Source organism: Mesitornis unicolor, unplaced genomic scaffold (assembly GCF_000695765.1).
Source record: "Mesitornis unicolor isolate BGI_N332 unplaced genomic scaffold, ASM69576v1 scaffold32135, whole genome shotgun sequence".
In the NCBI taxonomy this organism is placed as follows: domain Eukaryota; kingdom Metazoa; phylum Chordata; class Aves; order Mesitornithiformes; family Mesitornithidae; genus Mesitornis; species Mesitornis unicolor.
In genome coordinates, this window is record NW_010184025.1 from 340 (window position 1) to 23,569 (window position 23,230).

Here is a 23,230-nt window from a genome sequence, read left to right on the forward strand (position 1 = left end):
ATCTGTCGGTATCTCACCTGTTTGTGGAATTCTCCCAAAGAGGGAGGTTCTGCAGTGTGCCTGGGTTTTTCAGGTGCATAACTACCTCTGCTTTAAGAAATCTTTTCCTATTGCCACAGATGGGAGATATTTTATTTCCTTCTGTTTACTTATAAATTGTACTGGTTGGTGAGCTGGGCAAGGCTATTCAACAACTCTGTGGTATTTTCTTGGGTTTCATTGGAAATATTTGGCTTTTGCTTGTTGCCAGATAAAGAAAAATTACCAACTCTGAGCATGTGAAGTATATGTATACAGTGATTCTGGCAACCTGTTAATTGCAGATGGTGTGGCTGGGTTGGGACACAAAGGCCCCCACCTGTTGGGTGGGACAGAATGCCTCACACTTGTTGAGGGGAAAGATGGCAGACAAGCCATTTAGTTATATCAGCTGTATAGTGACATTGAAACAAAAGGAACGCTCAATGGCAGCATAAAATTTTCTGATCAAAAGTTTTATCTAAGTAGCTCTTGAAAATTGCCTTAAGCATGGAAGAAAAAATGTGATTTGGGTAAGTTTTTCAGGTGTGTTTCTTTCTCCTGAAGTGTCCTTGTTTGATCTTCTTTAAATATCAAGACTTTTCTTACCAACAAGTTGTTTTTAGTCTTGTTTGGGACTTCTTAGGCTATCATAGTCCAGCTACCATCTTCGGGTACAAGGTTTCTCTGTCAATAATTTACTTAGCTTTGTTTTTTATGAGGCTGAAGTTCAACACAATAAATGTTTGAGGGGATGGGGGAGAACAGAACCAAGGGCAACTAAAAGTGAGGCAAAGTTTCTTGTAGTTTAAGATGAAAACTAGTTATGTGTTTAGTTGCTTTCCTCAGCCTTTCACTCCTGTTAAACAGGTAGCTACACAAAACATTCACTAGCACTGCTATGGCTTGGCACACTGCTGCCTTTTAAAATGTGAGTCACTGCTGAGAGCTTCATTTCCCTACTTTCTTACCACCCTTTCTGCAAGATCGGTCTTCCACACCCTATCCCCTGACAGTAACTTGTTCAGTCTGCTTTCACATAGTGTGGGGGTTATACCTCTGACCCGCCCTAATCTGCTCTTGATGTGTGACATGTGTGAATGAGAAGCTCAGGGTTAGGGATCTGAATTACCCACGTAATCAATGGAGCATGGTAGCAAAGAGTGCATGAGTACTCTGTTGGCAAGAGACCTGTCTGTGCTTTGACTTTACTTTTTAAAACAAACTCTCTTGTCTTTTCTACCCATGGGAATTATGCTTCAAACATCTACTGCTTTTCTTAGTATTCTGGTGAAAAAGCAAGACCATATGTTTGGGTCAATTCTCTCTTCACCACTTCTCCCAGAAAGTCGTGGAGTGTTTGGTTTGGTTTTGCTTGAGGTATGTGTTTGTCACAAGCGTACAAGTAGCGTGCTGTGGAAAGAATTCCTGTGGAAGTAGGTAGAGCACTTTTTCCAAGTAGTAAACAAGTGATGGTGTCACCAGCTTAACTAGCTGAGAAGGGTCTGTTCTGAACCTGTCTTTTGCTGGTTCTAGCTGATGGTTCCAAACCTGTACCTGGAAGAGGCGGATAACCAGCACTGCATACTGGTGCTCTCAGCTCCACCTGTGATTTTATGTTCCTCCGTCAAGCCTCCCTCACCAATCTTTTGCAGACTCTTTAAGTTTATTCAGTTGCTTCTCATACTTTTTATTTTGCTCTGTTCTCTATTCCTTTCCTCTTTTTTTGCCATTACCAATCGTTGAGGTGACTTTTCTTTGCAGCACGAGCCTATCACTGTTTATATGAAGTTGGGGGTGTTTTTCCCATGTGTGCTATTCTGCACTTTTCTGTATTGAAGTTCATCTGCTTTCTTGAACATAATGAAGTCTCTCCCTGGCTTTCCACGAGGCCTTGTTCCCATACTATGAAAGGGCTTAGTTATAGCGAACTTAATTTCCTTACTCTTCAGTAGCTGTTACAGATTGTTTTGAATTTGTTGAACAATAGTGTGTCCCAGTACAGATCCAGATGTGATCTTTGTATCTTGTCCATTTCTTTTTTCTTGTGAGTGTTTTATGCATGCAAGAACTTTCATATTTCTAGACAGCTTAGCTTCCTTAAGAGTCTTTGGTGAGTGACTGTGTGATACCTCTTGGAGATGATATCAAGTGGATTTCCCTTGTCCATGTAAAAGCTGTCGGTTGCTCTTTCTGAAGAATCAGTAGGTGCAGTAGATATTGCCCTTGTTACAGTTTTAATTAACTTGCCTGTACAGATGCCAGTTTTGCAGTCAGTAGTTACCAGACTGCTTAGGAAACCCTTTTAAGCGTAGCAGTGATACTGGCCATCTTCCTGCTCCTCTGGTGCAAAGGCAGTTTTAAGCAAGAGGGGTTAGCTGTTTTTTACTTCTGAGTTCTTCTGTTGATGCCACCTGAGCTTAGTGGCTTGCTGCTGTCCATGTCTGTTTGTTGAATCATCTGCTGGTATGTCGATTTGGAAGAGAACTGATGCACTGTCTATAAGGAAGAATTGGCATCAGATCTTTACAAGTTCCTTTACAATAAACGTGGATACAAAAATTTACATTGTTTTTCTGCTCTGCCTTTATCTTTGGGTACGTCTTGCACCTCTGGAACATCTGTCAGCCTTAGTGAGTGCTACCGGCTCCTAGTTCCTCTAAAAAGGGCATTATTAGTTTTCAAAGTTATGCTATTTCCAGATGTCCTTCACTTTTTTTAGCTTGACATCGTGAACTTTTGTATCTAACCTTCCAGTGTATAAAACCTCTGCTGGTTTGTTTATTTGGATGCTTTAGCTTTTTGGGGGATGCTGTCCTGCTCTTACTGGCATCCTTATGGCTGCTGTTTATGTTGTTTAGTCAGTCTGGATTCTTTTTGGTATTTCTGAAGGTCTTAGTAAATGCCGTGCATATGGTCTGAGCCTCTGCTATAGTGTCTTTGAATAGTTTCCATGCTGCCTTCAAGGATTTCTGCACTTCTTAAAAGCATCATAATTACATATAATTCGCCTTCTTTTGAAATCAAATACAACCACAGTTGATTTCTTATTTTTCCTTGCTTTCACATGAGTGTTGGATCTTGGCACGTTCTGATTAATGTTCTAGAGCTCTTCAGCAGTGATATTTTTGAGCACTGATCAGCTAGCGTGTTCCATTCCCAATACTGTCTCCAACTCTCATACAAATTAGGCAAATTTTTATGTGGGTTTTGAGCAACTTTCTGAGACTTCACCTTGTCATTATGCAAGCCACCCTGCTTCACACCTACAGGCAGGCTGCAAAGTTTCTGTAATGAGTTTACACGTTCAATTTGGGGGTGGGCATAAAGGCATGACTAGAGTTTAGCATCAGTACAAACAGCCTGTATCTGAGGGGGCATTTCCTACCTTAGTTATCTAAGAAGTTTGTCTTTTAAAAATAATAGCACTGCTCAATTTGAGAAACTATTATGTCAGTTGGTGTTTCTACTGACATAATCTCTGCAGTTTAGAGCCAATGTACATAATTTCTGCAATAATTACTCTTTTAAAGGGTTTTATTTTCTCTCTGAAAAATGGGTTTTGATACCTGTTTTGAGGGAGTTTTTTCCCTGTCGCATAAAATTGCACCTTCCACTGGGTCCTTGAACAGGAACCTCAATAGTCGTATCTTTGGTAGTCTCTCACATGGAAAATACAGCTGAAAGGAATGTGTACTTTATTAGATCAAATTTTTTTGTATTTGGGCATGCGGACAGCAACAACAGTGTTTCTGAAGCCATAATTGTAATGCATATTAACTATAAATATTAAACAAGGAATTATTAAGGATTTAGTGCAAGTGCTTTGTTGTTTTTCAAGCTATTCCAGGACTGAGAGGAATGAAAACAAATTCCTTTAAAAGTAAGCTGCAAAACAATTGCAAGGAGAAAGTTTTTGCCTTTTGTACTGATTATGACGTATAAATACGGGCTTCCAGTTTCCTACCTGCCTATAGCTTCTGTAGACAGCCAAGGCTGTGCTTCTTGTCCAGTTTGACCTAGAAAAAGTCACAGGCAGAGACAGCTCAGTGCATGGGAACCACGTACCTATTTCTGCTGTTTTAGGATCTTTCAGAGAAATGAAATGAATTATTCTGGCAAACCCAAGAGGAGAATGAGATTCTTTTTTTTGTATTTATTACTGCCCATGCTACACTGAGCAAATGCTGTGTCCATTTTCCTCTGATACGATGATGTCTGTAGAGAGACTATGGACAGGAGTAACTTGTCATAATTGATTTGTTTCCATGAAGTGCATAGAGCGTAGAGGAAGAAGAACAATGCACTGCTGAAATCAACCAGTGTACTTTAAAAATATCCCACCAGCGACATACTAGAAATCCCACCGGTGCCACGTGGCTGTCAGAGGCCAGCTTGCAGTGGTTTATGTGAGTAGTCTCTACGTATGTGTGTTTGTTAGCCTTGGAGAGGGGGGGAATAAAAGGGAGGAGAAATTAGGAGAAGCAAAACTGGAAGAAATCAAGGCACAGCCAGATATTAGCTGTTGTCCTGTAGAAATGGTGAGGTTCGGCTTAAATCCCACCTAGGTCCTTGAAGTGTGTTTTTGTGTGTGATCGTAGTGCATGGCTGAGGTTTTCTCTTGTGAATTGCTCCTGACTGCTTTGGCCCTTCACAGAATTAATCCTTAGACAAAATTAGAAGCTGGCACCATTTTTCAGCCTATGCTACTAAAAATACATTGCACTGATCCTTTCTCTGTTCTTTGGCATGCATGGGAGCAGAAAAAGAGTGGGCAGCTATTGAAACTGAGGCGTAACAACGTCCTCTGAAGTTGGACGTCTTCTCTGGCAATCGGCTGTGCAGCAATTAGGGAGGCCTGGGAACAAAGTGGGTTTGGAATGGGAGTTTAGTGTGGCTCAGTTGGCAGGTGCAGCTCCTCAGATGTTATTTGCCCTTCAGAAATGGAAGCCATGTGTATATCAGTGATCTGAGAAATCTGCTGGCTTTTGTCTGGTGTTTGTGTCTTCTTATTGCTGTGGTAGATTCAGAAGGTTGCAAGCAGCCACTGTGCTTACAGGCAGGAAGAGCCAATTTGCAGGCGTTCACAACTCTGCTTAATTTTGTGATGCAAGGGAGAAGGCAGAAACAAACTGTTTATTAATTGAATTGTAACCTTCTATAGCTTTACCTAGCATGCACTGTCTAATGCAACTGCATAGCTCATCTGAAGGCTTGAAAATTGAAACTCCTAATGAGAAAGATGCCTTTGATGTCATTGCCATGAAAGTAATTGCTTGTTGTGTTTGAAAGGAAGATAGCAACTCTTCGTGCTGTTTAATTGAAACCTTGTGGAGTAACATCTAGGACTTGACCATGACAGGATGATCACTGCAAAAACAGCTCCCACCACTTGTGCCCAGTGCTGTTTGTTAGTAACCCTCTGCCAGACTTTGGCATTCCCCTGGCATAGCAACAGAGTGATTTGTCTGAGTGCTTTCCATGTAATTCAGTGTAAAGTCAAAAGAAATGGTTCAAAGGCTCTTCTGTGGTGCCTGACACGCTGCTTAAGCAAGTGAGGTTCCTTTGCATGGCCTGCTGTTCATAACAAGTTCTGCTTGAGGATGCTAACAAGCAGATGGTAGGCGACAGATGTAGGGTACAGAAGCTTCGTTAATAATCCTCTGAACACAGTCCATTGATACATCATTGAACTGTTAGGCAAAAGACTTCTGGATCCATCTGTGGTGTTGGAAGATGCTTTTATGTTCTGTTTCTCGTTGCTACCCTCTTACCATTCTGGTCTGTTAAACAGCACTCATGCAGGTGTGCTCCTGGAATTTGAAGTAAAATTAGCAAATCGCAGGAGTTGCAGCACTTTAAACTTTAGCTGGACTGATGTTACACCTTGGACAGGTAAGGAAGAACTTGCACGAGCTCCTGTGAGGCAGAGCAGTGAGGGCAGGTAAGGGTTATTTCCTGGAGAGCTGAATTCAGAACAGGCTTAAGAGCTGGTGCAGGTGCAAGTTTGCACCAGTGGTGTTGTACCAGTACAGCTCTCCTTATTGTAGTCTGCTTTTGTCTGTGATACTTTAGGTGAGTTGAAACACATTCGTCATAAACACAAACTTAAGCTGCCAGTTTAAACTGAGTGTCCATATATTCTTTTGTTCCCACATATTCTTTTGTTTTGTGGGGAACAAAATCAGTTCTAAAGTACTAAACTAAATCAGAAAGTACCACTTAATAAGTAGTCAGCTAATAGAATTTGGTTTAAGTATTAGGTTTATTTGTTTTTAAGTAGAGTTTCTAGTTGGAGTGATTAAATAACAAGACAAAGGTAGAAAATATTTATCCAACCTTACTGGATTTTTTTGTAGCTATTTGATAAGCTATCAGATACCACAAAAATAGCTGTTGATTGAATTATTTGACTAAGACCAGTTAATTAGACTGATATTTTAAGTAAATGTTATGTATCTAGCCCTTATTCCTGGATCTTTTCTGTTGTCCCTGCTTCACCTTCTTCATTTCGTGTTTTTCTTCATTTCGTGTTTTTCTTCATTTCGTGTTTTTCTTCATTTCGTGTTTTTCTTCATTTCGTGTTTTTCTTCATTTCGTGTTTTTCTTCATTTCGTGTTTTTCTTCATTTCGTGTTTTTCTTCATTTCGTGTTTTTCTTTCCTACAGGAGAATATAGAATATACCTCTGCATCATTTTCAGTTCCTTTCTCTTTTCACCTCCTATCTCTTTCCTCTTCTCCCCACTCTTCTTCACCTCCACCCCTGCATCTTCTGTTTCTCCTTTCTTCTGCCACTTCTTGATTCCTTCTGCGTACTGAATTTCTCTTTTGAAATTCATCTTACCAGTGTCTCTCTCTCTTCCTCACATGACCATCGCTCACCCACTCAAACCAGAGCATCTGTGCGCAGTCTTGGAAACATTCAGGTACTGAAAACCTGGAGAGCTGCTGTACTGGCATGAATATGAGGCAGGAAACAACTACCCATGAGACATACGTTAGAATAGCCCCTTCTAAGTATTTCCTGTAAAAATAAATAGATAGATGACTCTCTTTTACTTGAGCTGCTATGGTAAAAATTACTGTTTTCAGAATAATCCATGCAGAACAAGTAGACTTTGCTCAGCAATGGTTATCAATATTGTCTGATGAGTTGCTGGGAAAAGGACAGGCGTTAAAAATACTGCCCTGTTGGTCAAACATTTGAGCTTTTTTCCCATTTAATGAGTTTGAGGATTGTGCCACTCCTCTAAAATGAGTTCCTGTTCCAGGCTTTCCCTTTTCTCAGTTTTATTTTGTATCGGTCATAAAGGATCTCTGATTCAAACTTCCTCACCTGATTTTTTTTTTCCTTTAGCTTTCCACTTAGAAAAACTGTGAGTTGGTTTCTCTGCACCGATGCCTTTGATGCAGCACATAAGCTGTTTTGATGGCAGTCATATTTTGCCATGCAAGACATAAAATGAAACCGTAAATTACTCACTGTCATTCACCTGGTTCTGTAAGGCTCCCACTGCCAACCCTTGGGTGTGTGGATAATTTCACTTTTCTGAATAAGTTATGTCGTTGGAAAAGTTAATTACTTTTCAGAATTAAAAGCTAATGAATGGCTAAAAGTTTCTATCTATAAAATACATTATTATTATTTAGAACAAAGCAGTGCTGGTACGAATTAACACTGTTAACAGATTATAAATGTTTTTGTTTAGAAATTAGACATTACTTCAACTAAAACATAGGAGTTTGCATTTGGCAAAATGATCTGATGCCATAGCAACAGATGATCGCTCCAAGCAGCTCCCAGGAGTTGCCCACGTTCCTTCTCCCTCACCCCAGCCTTTCCATATCCATGGTGCTAGAGGTGAATTCTGACCTCCCTGGGAAGAAGCAGAAGTAAGAAGCTCCAGTTCTGTATCAGTTGAAAGAAAACCAAAACCCAGGCCATGCGGTGGACATGCTGCTTGTGTGTGCATTGTTCCTGGAAGATTAGCCTTGCCTCAAACTGTATTTCAGATCAGACTGACATAGTATGAGACTGTATTTGTGGATTGTATTTTAATTTGAAATAATTTGCTGTATCCCTTTTGTTTTAGATTCAGCTATAGATTGATGTAGTCAGTTTTTAACTGTTTAAACACTGTTTAAAAAGAACCAAACCAAATAACACTCAGTATATTAACCAAATACAGCTGTCAAAACCGAAATATTTGGGTTGCAAATGAATGCGCTTAGACAGCTGGAGGAACCACAGTGTACTTGCATTTGTACTTCAATTCCAGCTTGAGACATAAGACTAGGAAACAGGGTGCCCATTTTTGGTTTTAATTTGTAGCCAACTGCTGCTTTATTTGCCCTGTGTTGAGACTTTTTTTCCCTTAATGTGCTTGTAGTCTATATGTCACACTTGTGTGTGGTACTTGTTCATGTAGTATCAGAGAAACTACCAGAAAACTGTAGCAGTACAAATGCTATTGTACCCCGCATCTGCTCTGACTCTGCCAATGGAAATTTGCTTCTGAGTACTCACCTTTTTGTCCCAGGTCTCAGGAGCTATGGTGTCAGTTCTGAGTTAGGATTTTCGTTGTTGCTGCTAATTCTGGTGGTGCTGGATTTTGTTTGCTGACCACTTCTGAGTGGCTCCAGTCCTAACTCCAAAGAGTGTGCTACATCCCATTTCTCTCTAAAAGTGTAACAAAAAGCATTTAACTCCTTACTAATTTAAAGACAAGTCTACTGGAACCATAAGATGTAAAATGTGTTGCATATGTTTTAACTTGTTAATTAATGAAGCAATAATTTGAGTCTTAAAAGAATCAACTGAAATTTAACATTATGCTCTTGTTCTATGTTTTAGTCTTGTCATTTTCAGCACTATTTGCTGAATTCTTCACATACTTTTCCTCTAACCAGTCTGTAATTACCATGTGGTATAATTAGATTAATATACTTTCACTTATTGCAGCTATCCATTAGAAGAAAACTTTGTACTTCTGCCTTCATATTTGTCCTATATGAATGAGTACAGAGTTCTGGACTTTCATTAAAGCAGCCTCAACTTACTTAGGTGAAGAACAGTCAATTTAATGATGCATAGAAACTTTCATTCCCTTATAAGTTTCTCTGGTGCTTAGGTTTTTTTTCTCTCTCTCTTTTCTTAGAGGATGAATACCAATGGAAGGGGCCCTTCTACTTCATCCAAGGAGCAGATCCTCAGTTTGGACTGATGAAAGCTTGGGCAGTTGGAGACACTAACAATGGAGATGATGAATGGGGAGAAGAAATCAAATTATCAGAACAAGCAGTGCAGGCCATTAACAAACTAAGCCCTAAGCCCAAGTTCTTTGTGTTGTGCGGAGACCTTATCCATGGAATGCCAGGTAAGGCAATTAAAAGTGTCGATTGGGGATTGTAACTCCATTTTCTTTGTATTTCAGATTGGCAACAAGGCTAATTTAATTTCCTTGACTTCACAATATTATTTCATAGGATTTGGTGTGCCACTGTTTTGATTTTTGGGGGAAAAATGTTTGCTTTGTAGGTTATATTTCCGATTCATGTTAGGGGTGTACTTCTGTTAGTTACTTGCTTGCTTTTCAGTGGGTCTGAGGAAATTTTCTTTGAAATAAAAGTCGTAAGAACACACATAACAATTATTTTTTCTAAACAAATTGCTTTGAGAAGACAAAGAGGGACTCTAGCCATTGGGGAATATCAATGCCAATAAAACAAACAACCCCCCCCCCCAGAAAATAGCTATGGCTTTTTGAATACCTAAAGTGAGTGAAGCTCAGAGAATTCTCTGGCCTTCTCATGCCTGATAAACTCAACTGCTTCAATATTTAAATTCTTAAAATGCTAAAAGTCAGCAAATTCAAGTTTTAGCCTTCTGGCCTGTTGCTTTGGGACTTGCATCAATATCACAGAATCACAGAATATCAGGAGTTGGAAGGGACCTGGAAAGATCATCCAGTCCCCCTGCCAGAGCAGGATCACACACGTTTGTACAGTCAGAAGAACAACATACCATACAGAAAAGTGGGTTACAAAGTTTGACAGCTATAACTTTAAAACAGACTGGTAATATTTTCCATCTTAAGAAGATAAATACTCTTCTTGGAAGTGAAAGAAGAAGTGATGTTACCGGTTGACAAGTGGTCTGAAGGCAGATCTAAGCGGTGCGTCTTACATTTCTTAGCCTTGATAAGAAGCAGAGCTGTAGAAAGCCTTAGCTATGTGGTTGGCAGCACAACAGTCCAAGCGCGCTTGCAAATTCAGAGTCCTGTGTGCTTAATGCTCTGCTTTGCTCTGCTCTGCACTCCACTTGAACCTGAGGTGGCACTTCCCAGTTCTTGTTTGCACAGCAAGGTTTTGAGCGTGTTCAAGACCTTTCGCTGATTCCTTCAGGGTTCCACAAAGTGGATTTTAAAACCTTAGCTGTCAAATTGACAAGTTGAATTGATTGACTTTATTTGTAGGCTACAGACTTTCTTTGAAAACCAGCATTAATGAAAGCGTATCACGGTTACTATTACTGCATTTTTATTGAAGAAAGCTATGGTCAGTTGAAGTTCAGCTGTATTTTCTGGTGCATTGTCTAATGTCTGTCAAGTTCTTTGGATTACACTGCTTTATAATAATGCCTGTCAATAAAAAAGGAGGGCAGAAATCCAAATCTTCCTCTCTTATCTTAATAAGTTTTATCACAGAACACTAAGTGTAAAGTTGACAACGACTGTTCTAAAGCAGGCGCTGAGGCCACTCAGCTGAAGCAACGGTGAAGCCTTTTGCAAAGGAACTTGGAGAAATTTTAGATTTCCAGCAGCTAGAAGTGATGAACAGAATTGTGATCAGCTGGGAGGCAATCAGGCACGGCAGTTGGAATCCATTACAGTTGTCATTAGAGCAACGAAGTAATCAGCACCAGTATCTTGGTATTTAGCTGCTGATTAAAAGTAGTTTGCACTCTGAATATTATTTCTTGATTACGTAATCAAGAATAGGATGTCTATTCCTGGTAATGCTAATGTTGTGGTACATCTTCAGGAATTTAAATCAGTACTTGTAGTGCAACTGTGTTGCTGAAAATAATTTCTCTGAACTCGATGCTTACATCTAGATACACCATGATAATGAAGGACTTGCTTCTGAAGATGTTTGTGTGCGTTGAGTTAGTGTACCTTAACTTAGTAGGGCAGAAATGGTGTTCTGCAGAATGCAAAATGCTGCTGATTGGATAATGTGCTTGTTTCACTGCCTGTTTCTAAAAACCCTGGAAATTTACTTCTGCACGTGTTTTTTTTTCTCATGTCAATTTGGAACCTTCTGTTTTATGATAACTTCCCATATTGTTCCGTTAACCCATGCCCTTTGAACCCAACAGTCTGGCCAGTGTTTAACCCATCTGGTTCTCCACTCATCCAGACTGCAACACCCGAACCCCACAGCCTTTTGATGGGTTAGAGAGGTGCCTCACGGTAAGGTCAGCCGGCACTCTCAGTGCTTCTGGATGCATCCCATAGTCCAGGGTCTGAGAGATCTGAGGCAATAAACAGGAAGAGCCAGCAGATCAATGCCTGGCTCAGAGACTGGTGCCGCAGGCAGGACTTTGGGTTTTTTAATCACGGATCAGTTTACACTTCACCAGCTGTGGTGACAAGAGATGGGGTACGTCTGCCTCAAAGGGGGAAGAGATTCCTGGGACAAGAGTTAGCAGGGCTCATAGACAGGGCTTTAAACTGGATTTGAAGGGCGGTGGGGGGTAAGGGGATATAACACAACTCGCTAGAGATGAGCCTGGGGGTGAAGTGCTGACGTGTGTGGGATGGTGCGCTGGAGAGACTCTTCTGACTACGCTACCCAGTGGGGGTAGGGGATGGAGTCCATATAGCAGCCAAGGTGCCAGGGTCACTGGAAGGACAGCCTAAACTGACCATGGTCCTGGTATACCACTATACCCCAGAAACAAACCTGTTGCCCACTGCTTTCTGGTCTGCGTGGGGTACCACAGGCCCTGTATTTCTCAAGTTACTTAAAGCCATTGCTACAGGAGCTTTCTGCCCCGTGCAGCAGTTGAACACCAGAGTGGTGGGTTTTGGCTTTGTATACCATGTATCAGATCTCACATCTCCCATTACCTTTAGACATAACTTTGACGTGACTCAGACACAATACAAATATGTTCTTTTCCCCAGTACTTTTATAAAGCAGTGGAATCCCAGTAACAGCAGTGGAGTGGTACTTGAGCCAGTTTCTGCAGGATATGGAAAATGAATTTAAATCTTCACTAACAACAGTTACTAAGGCTCAGTGTTTGTCAACATATTGATCATAACTATTTTGAAGAAACATGGAGAAAAGAAAAACCTTTTATCTCATAGATACGTAACAGGAGCTCCTCTAAAACATTTCTTTGTATGATATATATGTGTAGTTACAAAAATAGAACACAGTTTTTAAATGCACCTGTGTGCAAATGTGTGTTATAAATCTGATTTCAGACTTTTCGTAAAAGTCCTGTTACCACTTCTTGGTTAAAAAATGCAGTTATTATTTGTGAAATGGGCCTGTGTTAGATGTATGCTATGTATTGTAGGACAAAATACAATTTCTAAGTGTTTGATTTAATTTATTAATAATAACTGTATCAGCTAAGGATTGCTCTTTAGAAAACTAAAAAAACAACGCTGCCATCATTAGAGTAAAATAACTGCTTTTTTTTAACTCATGTTTTTTTCAGTGATTGTAAATTAATCTAGCAATTAGATCAACCTTCCTCTGACAACCAGAAAAGCAACTGTCTGGGTATGCACATTAATATAAAAACAGAAATGTAGGAAAAATCCAGTGAAGTAATTACCAATTACCTTTCTTTGAAATTAATGCCATGCTCATTATTAAAGCAGACTCATCAATAAACAGTCAACAGAAGACACTAATTATATTTTTGCCATTAAAGTAGTTCTCGTAATGAAAAAACCCCAACCACCTTAATCTTTTACATAGCCATGAAATACGAAGCAGGAGTTGACCTGGTTTTTACCCCATGTAAAGCTGTTACACCACCCAAGGTTGCTGCATTTTTCCCCACACCGTCAGTCTCTACATGAAAAGATTCAGCCCGCTAAAGGTTTTGGTGCAAAGCACTGACCGTTGTATCACCTCCTGCTGCGCTGTCTGTGGGTTCTGACCCGGAGCCTTGCTTAGGGCATGTTGTGGAAAAGAGAGGGAAAGGGTTGAGCGGACATTCAATATTGAAGTGAAGATGTCTTCTAGATCCCTTCCGTATGACCATGGCCATCTAACCAGAGTATTTTCTTACTCTGCATGGTTCCATAAACAAAAGCTAACAATGAGGGTAGGAAAAGTCAACGTGAGCACTAAAATGTGTTTGTTTTGCTCTGTAGGAACTCAATGGAGACAGAGCCAAGAGCAAGATTTAAAGAACGTTCTGAAGAACACTGCCCAGGACATCCCGCTGGTGTTTGTCAGTGGGAATCACGATATTGGCAATACCCCAACAAGAGAAACGATAGACAATTACTGCAGGAGCTGGGGTGATGACTACTTCAGCTTCTGGGTCGGAGGCGTTTTCTTTCTCGTGCTGAACTCTCAGTTGTTCTTCGATTCTTCCCAGTGCCCTGAGTTAAAGCGAGCCCAGGATGTGTGGCTCAATGAGCAACTGGCTGTTGCTGAAAAACAGAAATGCAAGCATGCAGTAGTATTTCAGCACATCCCTCTGTTTCTGAGAAACTCTGATGAAGACCACGATTATTTCAACTTGGAGAAATCAGTTCGTCAAGAGATACTGGAAAAGTTCCATAAAGCAGGTATTTTCTGATTCTCCCATTTTTGAATTTTTCTTTCAAATTGTTCACGACTGTGCTGCCAGACAAAATACATTTAACTTAAATGGTACTGTTTTCAAGAAATTTTAGATACTGCTTATAAGCCTCATTATTTCCCATAGGTTAAATTATCAAGTGAATCTAATCACCTGTAAAAAGTACCAAACAAAACTTAAAACTTGGAGTGAAAAGTAAAATACTAACAGTGAAAAACTCTTTAAAATAAATAGTTAAGGGTTCCATTTGGCAAGTACTGATAGATGTAAGACAACCTGGGTTTTTCCTGCCTAAGGAGTGGAAGAGCAGGTATTGCCATAGGAGAAAAGCACCGAATTTATGTTTTACATAAAACATGGAAATAGAATTCGCAATTACCTCGGAGGTTGTTTTCTCCCACACTGAGCCAATTTTAAACTAAGACTGTAATGCATTCCAGATTTATTCAGTGTTAAAAAGAGTCTTGCTCTGCTGAGATCAATCCTTTGCATCTCCATTACTGATAGGGGCCATTTCTGGGATGAAGGGCAGATGAGACATGCGCCACACAAGTGCGTGGTACCAACTCCCTTCGCTTTGTCTGGGGACGCTGTGGAGACAGACACAGCACGCACCACCTCCTGCGTGCTGTTCCCATGGTGTCCTGTTCATTGCCTCTGTTCTTTCTGGGGCGTGCAGTCCCTCAAGGTCTCCAGCCGGCCTGCCGTCGCTGCACTGGAGTGTCGTCTTCTCTGTAAACAGCACGCTTGAATTACTGAACAGTGTGAATGGTTTGTGATGTTGTTCCTCATTCACCTCGTAATTGTTAAGTGTGGACTCACCCCAGACCAGCCTAACTTCCAAACGCTGAATCTCCTACTGTTTCCAGTCAGTGGGGCCAAAATTCACAGCTCTGAGGGCTCTCCAGGGGTATGATTCAAGTTACTGGTGGGATTTTCTCCCATAAGGAGACATGCTGAGAATACTTCGTAATATCTTTTTTTAAACTCTCGTGCTAGTGTTAATATAGCAGGGGGTATTGCTATGAGACAGTCGGGCAGCTGAATGCGTGCTGCATCCCCTTGGCTGAAAACACATCCTGGTTCACTGGAGAGCCTGTTAGCAGAAGGACATTGCCATTCCAGTGTATCCCAGTAAATCAGCATTAAGGTGGAAACCAAAGCAGTTCTGTTCTAGGTTTCTGTCCTCCATGTGGTTTACTAACATTTGGTAACACAGTACTGGGAATATAATTAAGAGGTAAAAGAAATTATGCAAAATGTTACCATTGTGACAAATCATTGTTGCATTTTCCCGTTTCTTAGAGAGACATTTCAGACTGATTCTTCCAGTGAGTACCCAGGGGCTTAACCAAAGGTTGGGTGTGCTCCAATGGTGGGGGAAAGGAAGAGAGTACAGGAAACCAGCAATGCAGAAGAAATTCCCAAACTCCTTCCTGTGCCAACGTCTCATTTGTACCTTCCCTCCATCATTTCCTGTTGTTGGCCCTTGTTCCCATCCCCAAAAATCCTCCCCAAATGATGCGTTGTTTGGATCCTTCATGAATATGTTAAAACATTGATCTTTTGCCTGGTGTTTTAAAAGTAAACGAGTCAATAGGTAATATTCACAATCCAATGATCAAACATTTTGCTAATTAAATGAATACAGGGAGCAAGCAGTTCAGTGTAACTCAGACTGCTGAGAAAAATTAGCTGAATCAAAATTTGGCTCAGAGTTTCCTTAGTAACGGGTGCGTTCTGTTTCCATTTCGTCCTTCAATTGAAGAACGGTCTTTGTAAAACCACAAAATGTTATCAGTGGATTGCAAACAGGCGGTTACCATGGCAGGATAGGTGCACAAATACGTAATGACACCACTGATTTTCTGACTCTTTGCTTTGCCGAAGAATAATCCATTTCAGCACATCATTAGATATGAAATTGGTGTGTATCTCCCCCCAGTTCACTTCATACATTCTTGGAGGATTAAAGCATAGATTATTGCTAATGAATTCCCAACCTACATTTGGGGTTTTTTAATTATGACCTGTAGTTTAAGAAGGCTAACCCCTTACAACACTTATTTTAGAAATTTGGTGTAACTATTTAGTCTGGAAAAAGAAAGTAACTCTGCCTTTTTAAGGAGGCCACCTGGCTGCTGCTGTTCTTATTGCCCTGACCTGCACCAGTCCTTCCTTCCTTCTGCTCCTTGCTCTCCGATTCAGTGTTTGCAACCACTCTGAAGGGTTGTGGTGTAGATATGAAAAAATCCAGTACAACGTGCATGTTTAAGGGTTGCTGTGTTTGGCAATGTGATGTTATTAGATGGGCATCGTATTTCAGTTGTTGAAAGGTCAGACCTGGAACTATCCCAGTTTTCATTATTATACTTCTTCTAGAAGTCAAACACAGACATAACTCACCTGGTTAGAGAGGGGCAGGAAAGGGAGGACAATCTGGTGATGCAGGTCTTTCCATGCACAAAGAAGTTAATGTGAGTATGTGTAGTAAGTAATCAGATACTTCAGTCTGGTGACACTGCACAGGTGCTTTCAAGTGAGGTAAACAGCTCCAGAAAATTATCATTTTAAATTCAGAGCCCAAATCTTCTGCAGTTATTCTCTTCTAATCACTTAGGTATGACTTAATGGTTTTGGTTTAAGTATGTGCTCATTACAAGCAGAGATAAAAGACTAGCAGTGGAGGCTACATCTGGTACAGAACACTGAACTGCATTTCTTACGTTAGAAGTGTCCTTAACAGTTGGGCTAATTAAAGATAAAATCGTGTCCTTACGATAAATGTTTATCAATTGAAAATCTTGCCCTTGTAAATACGTATTACTGCTATGCAAAGTTAAGCCATGCGTGTAAGCTCCATGTCTAAGAAATCGTCCTAGCCCATTTTTTCTTTAAATGCATCACATCAGGTATTTGCCTTGGAAAAGTAATTTCAGTGACAGTGAAAATCAGCTGAGTTGAGAAACACAGTTTATCATTTAAGTGAAAGTGCCTTTCTGAAAGCGTGTTCTGACAGTTTAGCCACAGGTGTCAAAGCTCTGTCTCCTCTGCATGCAAAAGCCAAGTACAGAATAAAACCTGTGCAAAAACGATGCCTGTGCCGACCTGGCGTCCTCACCCGGGACTGCGAGCGCCCCTCGGCTGCTGCCCAACGCGTATTCCACCTCCAGGAGTTGTACAGTGCAGATGTAAATAGGTTTGCTCATGGCTTCATAGGGAAAAGGAAGAAGTCGCAGAGCAGATTTTTGGCTGGACCACTGTACGCCATGTGTCTTTGATACAAGTCAGTAATAAAGTCTCTTTTAAATTAAGCAGTTTATGTAATAGTAGACACACTTTTTCTTACATATCTCATTCCAGGATAATTTTCTTAGCATGTTAAAGGTTATTTTTTTCTGTTACCTTTCGTCAGGGTATTGTTGAGCTATAGACAATCTTTAAGAGACTTTTTCTCCTGAGAACCGTCGCTGACACACTGAAATTACGATATAGTAATAAATGTTTCTTAATAGCCCTCATGAACTAAAACATTTAAGCAAATGTCTGCACTTGTTTAAGCACTCTGATGAATAAAACCTAAATTTGTTTTTCACCAACAAAGTTGAGAAAAGACTTTCTGATTTAGTGTGAGATGAGGAGTCGAGGTGGTCTGTCTAGGTGAGAGATCTTGCAGCCAAGTGAGTATCACTAGATAATAGATATAAAATGTAGAAGGAAATTACCTGCGGTCTCCAGTTTTGACTAAAAAGTTTTAAGTTCATCTAAATGTCTTCAAAGGAATTTTTCAGATGTGGTTAAAAATAAGGGGGAAAAATAACAAGCTAACTTAATTAAATGATGTATTTTTTCATTATATTTGTGATTGTAGGTGCTGTAACTTCTGACACCTTTACTCTTTTAATGAGTGTGATACCTACAAGCTCCTCTTAGAAGTGTTATGACAGGACAGTAGTATTAAAGGAAGAAGCAGCTTTCTGCACATCCACAGCTGAGATATATTTGAGCACAAAATTAAAGCACGGAGTGTGGAAAGTTGTTGTTTCTAAAATTTACCAGACAACATATGCTGTGTTTCATTATTTTCTTTGTTGTGTAATCAAAGTTGACAAGGGAGTAATACTTCCTCCTTCCTGCCACTGAGACCTTGATTTTGGCAGAGCCCGTACACCGAGTGAGTAATCTCAGTGCTTGCTGAGGTGTCTCTCTGTCAGTACTTAAGATAATTTAGATTTAAATACTCTCAACTTCAGTGGTTTACATCAAACTCTTTCAACCTTGAAATTACGCGCTCATGATGTGGGCAGAGTGACCAAATTTGATATAAAACAGTGTTTTTAAGACCATTCCCCAGGTATAGTAACGTAACCGAGCCTGTAGATACACACAGACATTGGCTTTTTTTTCAGAAATTTAGCAGGAAATACAAAATACATTCATTTAGTGTAGTCTGTAGTGACAATAAGTATTCTTTGTTCTTAGACGAGTTTTGAAATCGTATTTATCCACTGGGGTTTAGTTTTGGTTGATCCTTAGAGCACATGGCAAACCAGGATTGTTTGGGGTTTGTGTTGGGTCTCTGAGAAAGCTTCACTTTCGGATGAAAAAGCAGCAAACCCAGGAAATAAATTCCACTGAAAGGTCACAAGAGGCATTCACCAAAATTAACTTGGGGTCCAGAATGACCTTCTGCAGACAGGACAATCTAGAGGCTTATTTGGACCAGCACTCTGGTTAGGCTGTCTGCCATCATTCTCTGCCTGTTGCCCCTCTGATTGTACAGGAAAAACAAGACCAAGATCCTTCTCAGTGTAGCTCTATTCGGTGTTGTCCTACACAAAAATACTTTTGACATCTCCAGTGTCTCCCAGTGGGACTGTTCTCTTCTGCTGGAGCTCTGTTGGTGGGAAATGATTTGGGGTTTTTTGGAGAACAGGGGCTGAGAGCTGCCCAAGCACTGTACCAGTGCTGTTAACAGTGCTGTGACGGATGCCTCCGCATCTTTCTTTGCTGCTCCAAGACCTGCTTTGCAGATGGGCTGATGTGAGCACTCCCAGATTTCAGTGAGATAAAATCAATTCTGCTTCACACAAGAGACTTTGTTCACAAAGACGACTAAACGTTATTCACTTTGTAGCACTGGAGCCTTGAAAAAATGAGAAAAATGGTGTGGCAAAAAGTGCCTGTGGTTAATGTGTGCTCTTGTAGGGAAGCTGAAGGAGCATCGTTTTGGAGCGCACCGTTGTTCTGAGGACAGGTATTGCTGTTAAACCGACCGCGTTGTTCAGTATTTCAGAAGGCAGCTGTGCACTGCAAGTGGAAGGAAGAAAGAAAAGTCAGTTTGTGCCCGTACTGCAGGGGAAGTGCTCAAGATTGATTTATCCATGTGAGCTAAATGGCTGTACTGGCCAGAAACACTGCTTTTTAAGACATTCGTACCTGCACGTGCATGTGTGTGGGTGTGCTGCTCTTACAGTAGCATCTCCCTGTGCCTGGATACTACTTAGTTTGTTCTCCTGTGTATGCAGCCTCTGAAAGGGAACTGGGCAACGCGCAGGGTTTTTGCTCAGTACAATTTCATTTCTTTACAGAACAGCTTCTCCATCTGTTTGCTTCCATTTTGGTTCTGTTGCTGCTCCCCTTTAGCTCCTGCAGTTTCGGGGACAAATATATGTAGGACCAGCATTTGCCACGCTATCCTCCTTCGTCAGCCCTTGATTGAGCGAAAGGTTTGGCCAGTGAAGCAGTGATCTTTAGATAAGCATAATTCTATTTTAAACCTGGTTTTATCATTAAACTTGAACAGCTAATGTAACAGCAGAGTAACTAGTCCAGAATGACTTCCCCCTCAAGCCAAACCCTTGCGAAGAGCACAAGACAGCAAAGTGCATAGTGGTATTTCTTCCAAGCACTTGTCCTATCTCCAGCAATTTTTCTTTCAGGGACTTACTGTATCCTATTAACGTTATCTATATACTGCAATGCAGGGATTCTTTTATAGATCTGTTTGTTCGCTTCTGAAAACTCTCAGCTTTCGCAGTGGTCTGCGGGAGGGAGTTTGATGTTTCACAGCTATGTGGAGAAATGCCTCCTTTTGTCTGCTCTGAACTTCACCTGGAGTCTGTATTGAGAGCCACAGATCTGTAAATGAAATACAGTGAGCATGGGTTCATGTCTGCAGTTACTGTAAGAAGTAGTTCATTAATCAGCACTTAAAGGGTGATAATCTGGACCGTGTGATAAATTTCATTGCTCAGTCAGAACCGCTTTTTTTCCCTAAAATTCTCTAGAGTGCATGGGAGGAGAAGCAAGGTCTGTACTGTCCCCATTACATATTTATTACATCATTCATATTGAACTAATTTAGCCTTCTCATTCTCTTACAGTCTCATTTGCTTTTGCTGAGAAAGGCATTTATTTAATTGAAGGCTCAGTCTAAATACAGCATGCTACTGATTGCCTATGCTGATTATTCCAGGCATTCTCTTCCTAATTTGGAAAATCTGCTTGCTTTTATTTGGTTTATTTTTCATATTGGTAATTTTCTTCCTGTATTTTTACACTGTCCATAGTGCTGGGTTGAGCAGTTTGATTTCCAACTGAGGCTAGGCCAGTTGCGTTTCGGACACAGCAAACCTGCCTCAAAATGGTTTTTATACGTTAGGAACTGAAGTTGGAAAACAGCTTCTCCTGAATTCGGGGGTGTTTGGAAGCAAGCCGTGGAAGTGACTGTAGTTTGCAGGAACTGGAGTCAGACACCCCTGGAATTTAAACTAGTTCAGTTGTGAATTCCAGCCCAGTACCATCTAATTGTGTGAGAAAAATTGTTTTCTAGGGGCATGTTTCTTTATGAAATTGGTTTTAATACTTCAGGATAAATATGGGTGCATTATTTTTCATCCTGTTTTAACCTATTTGGCTTTCTGTAATTATTGCCACTAGATTTCCTTTGAGACTGGGGCTTCTTGAATTAAACTAGCAAACACATTTTTCAAAAAGTTAGTGACAGTTGTATTTCAGAAATCCTCGCTGTTGCGTTGTTATGGAATATACCTGTTGTCTGTTTAATGAAGCACAAAAGATGACTTGGCTAGCATTTCACATTTAAAATAGAGACATTTTATAATGACTTAACTCCTTAAACAGAAGGACTGGCCAAAACTCTGATCAAAAGAGATGGGATTGTCTCTTGGTCCACCTAAAGAAGGGAGGCTACCATCCCCTTCCTTCCCTGCCCCAGATGGACCTGAAAACATGCCCAGCCGTCCAGGTCCTTGCATTTTTCTAGGCTACAGAACACAGCAGCAGTCAGGTACCAAGTAAGGGAGAATCATCTGGGAGTGATGGGACTGCAGCTGCCCAGGCTGAGGTGTCATCGCTCAGGGAGTCATTGGGGAGACACAGCTGAACGCCTCCGCTCTTACAGCGCAATCACGTCAAAATCGAGCTGCCCCTTTTGACCCTGGTGCAGCAGAACTGTTGCGTGGAAGGGTTTCTCAGAGTGATAAAGTCTAATTTAAAATTCTCTAAAATAACGTGAGCTTCTCCTGCTAACAGGCAAAATGCCTTCTGCGTGATACTCAGAATGTAGCTTCCTGTCATGTAATGAACTGTTTTCTCCCGTGATTCTTGTCAGAAATAAAATCAACAGCGTGCAACAACACGGTTAGCTAAAGTTGTCTTTCAGGTTCTTTTCAGTATCACTAGGATTGAAAGAGGTGTTGAATATTTCATATGGGACTCAGTTCCTTTCAGAATCTTGTTCTGCCTTGGGTTGTTGGGGAACTCAAAAGTGCTCTAAGCTGGTCATCGCTACAAGGCACAATCTCTTTTAAATCAGAGGTACTGCAAGGGTGGATGGTTGTGTACATGCAGTTCCTCCTGAGCCTGCTTGGCCTTCCTGTACCAGTCTTTTCCATGAAGCATCCAAAGCAAATCTCAGATGCTTGTTCAGGTCTCGTGCCCCGTTAGGCCAGTGAGTCAGTTTAACAGTACCCAGTGCACCATCTCTGTAAGGAAAAGCCCTTGTTATTACTGTGTGCTCTTCTGGTTCACAAAGCTTGGCGAGAGAAACAAGAGATAAAGAGAAAATAGGAAATGCCATTAAAGCTGCCTGTCTTACCAGAGCTGTTGAACTGAGAAAGATGCAAATGGACACGAGCTCGCTGAAGCTTTTGCGAGGACTTCTTTGCTGAGCTCTGCCTTTAGAAAGTAGGCACTGGAAATAAAGGAGGGGGACAAGTCTTCAGAGGTGGTTTTGAATTTCCTGTTGGGAAATGTCTGCAGTAGTGAGTACAGCGCTCATATGGCTTTGAACTTGAAAAAAGGCATCCAAATTAAAATATTAATTTTACCTGCAATTTTTTAACGAAGTGATTTGTGCTTTGAAGATTCTGCGTCAAAGGTAGCGTGCTGAATTGTGTGTGTGTGAATTAGCATGAAGACAAAGTGTTTAGTAACTCATTTCACGGTCAAGCTAAAGAAGAGTCCAAGGCTTATCAACCTGTGTAAGTATTACCTCTCTTCAGATGACTCCTGAGCAATCCATGTTTCTGTTGGCTGCGATATCTTGAATTATTTATGCTAAACAGGCTGCTTTTGGGTCAGAATTTGTACCAAAATAGGTACCTCATTCTTTAGTAGAAATGCATTGGTCGACAGGAAGAGAGAGTTGTGATCAGATCTTTGGAAACAGTAAATCTGCTTGTCTTTTGGATTCAGCTTTGTCAGATCAGAACTAGAAAGGACTTTTTGTGCTTGATCAGAAAGTGATGGTAAATTGCATGGCAAGAGGACATCTTTGGTTTACCAATATTAGAATAAATTCCGGTATTTAAACCTTTTTTACAGAGACACTGATTTATTTTTTTTTCGCAGATTGATTCTGAAAAGTCCTGTTTGGTGTGCAGGCGTGAAACTCGTTGGGTTTGGGTGTTTTTATGATCCAGGTGCAGCTGTAGAACAGAGCAGGTCCCAGCGACAGCACTGGCTGCTGCCCATCCTGAGTCTGTGACTGTAGTCCTCTCCTGTTCAGAACCGAATTTGGCAGTGCAGGACTTTCTGCCCTAGCAGATACTCCCTAACTGTGGTATTGTCTGACATCTGCATCTCACGGATCATGGTGTGTGTGGTTTGTTTTGTGGGGTTTTTTGATTGCAACTGTCTTCACAGGTTTTTACTTTATTCTGATTTGAATCGCTTCTTTCTTTTATTAAATAATCCATTAGGTATGAATAGTGTCTGGCAGTAATGGATCCTGCTTTTTTTATTAATAGATATTGTGAAACCTCCAGTCACATTTAAATTCAAATCCCTATGATTTTCGGAAAAAAAATGAAATAATGAATGCTTGTGAAGGTGCCATCCTTTGG

General features: G+C 40.7%; 1 protein-coding gene across 1 annotated transcript in view; it reads left to right on the forward strand.

Annotated features, from left to right (window-relative positions):
* Window positions 1–1,272: 1,272 nt before the first annotated feature.
* The window catches only part of CPPED1 (calcineurin-like phosphoesterase domain containing 1), a 29,599-nt gene continuing 7,641 nt past the window's right edge, over window positions 1,273–23,230 (forward strand). Inside the window, exons 1-4 of the mRNA XM_010184340.1 lie at window positions 1,273–1,316; window positions 5,471–5,490; window positions 9,178–9,396; window positions 13,423–13,845. Of these exons, the coding sequence (XP_010182642.1) occupies window positions 1,273–1,316; window positions 5,471–5,490; window positions 9,178–9,396; window positions 13,423–13,845 (706 nt within the window). The remainder of the gene's footprint in view (window positions 1,317–5,470; window positions 5,491–9,177; window positions 9,397–13,422; window positions 13,846–23,230) is intronic.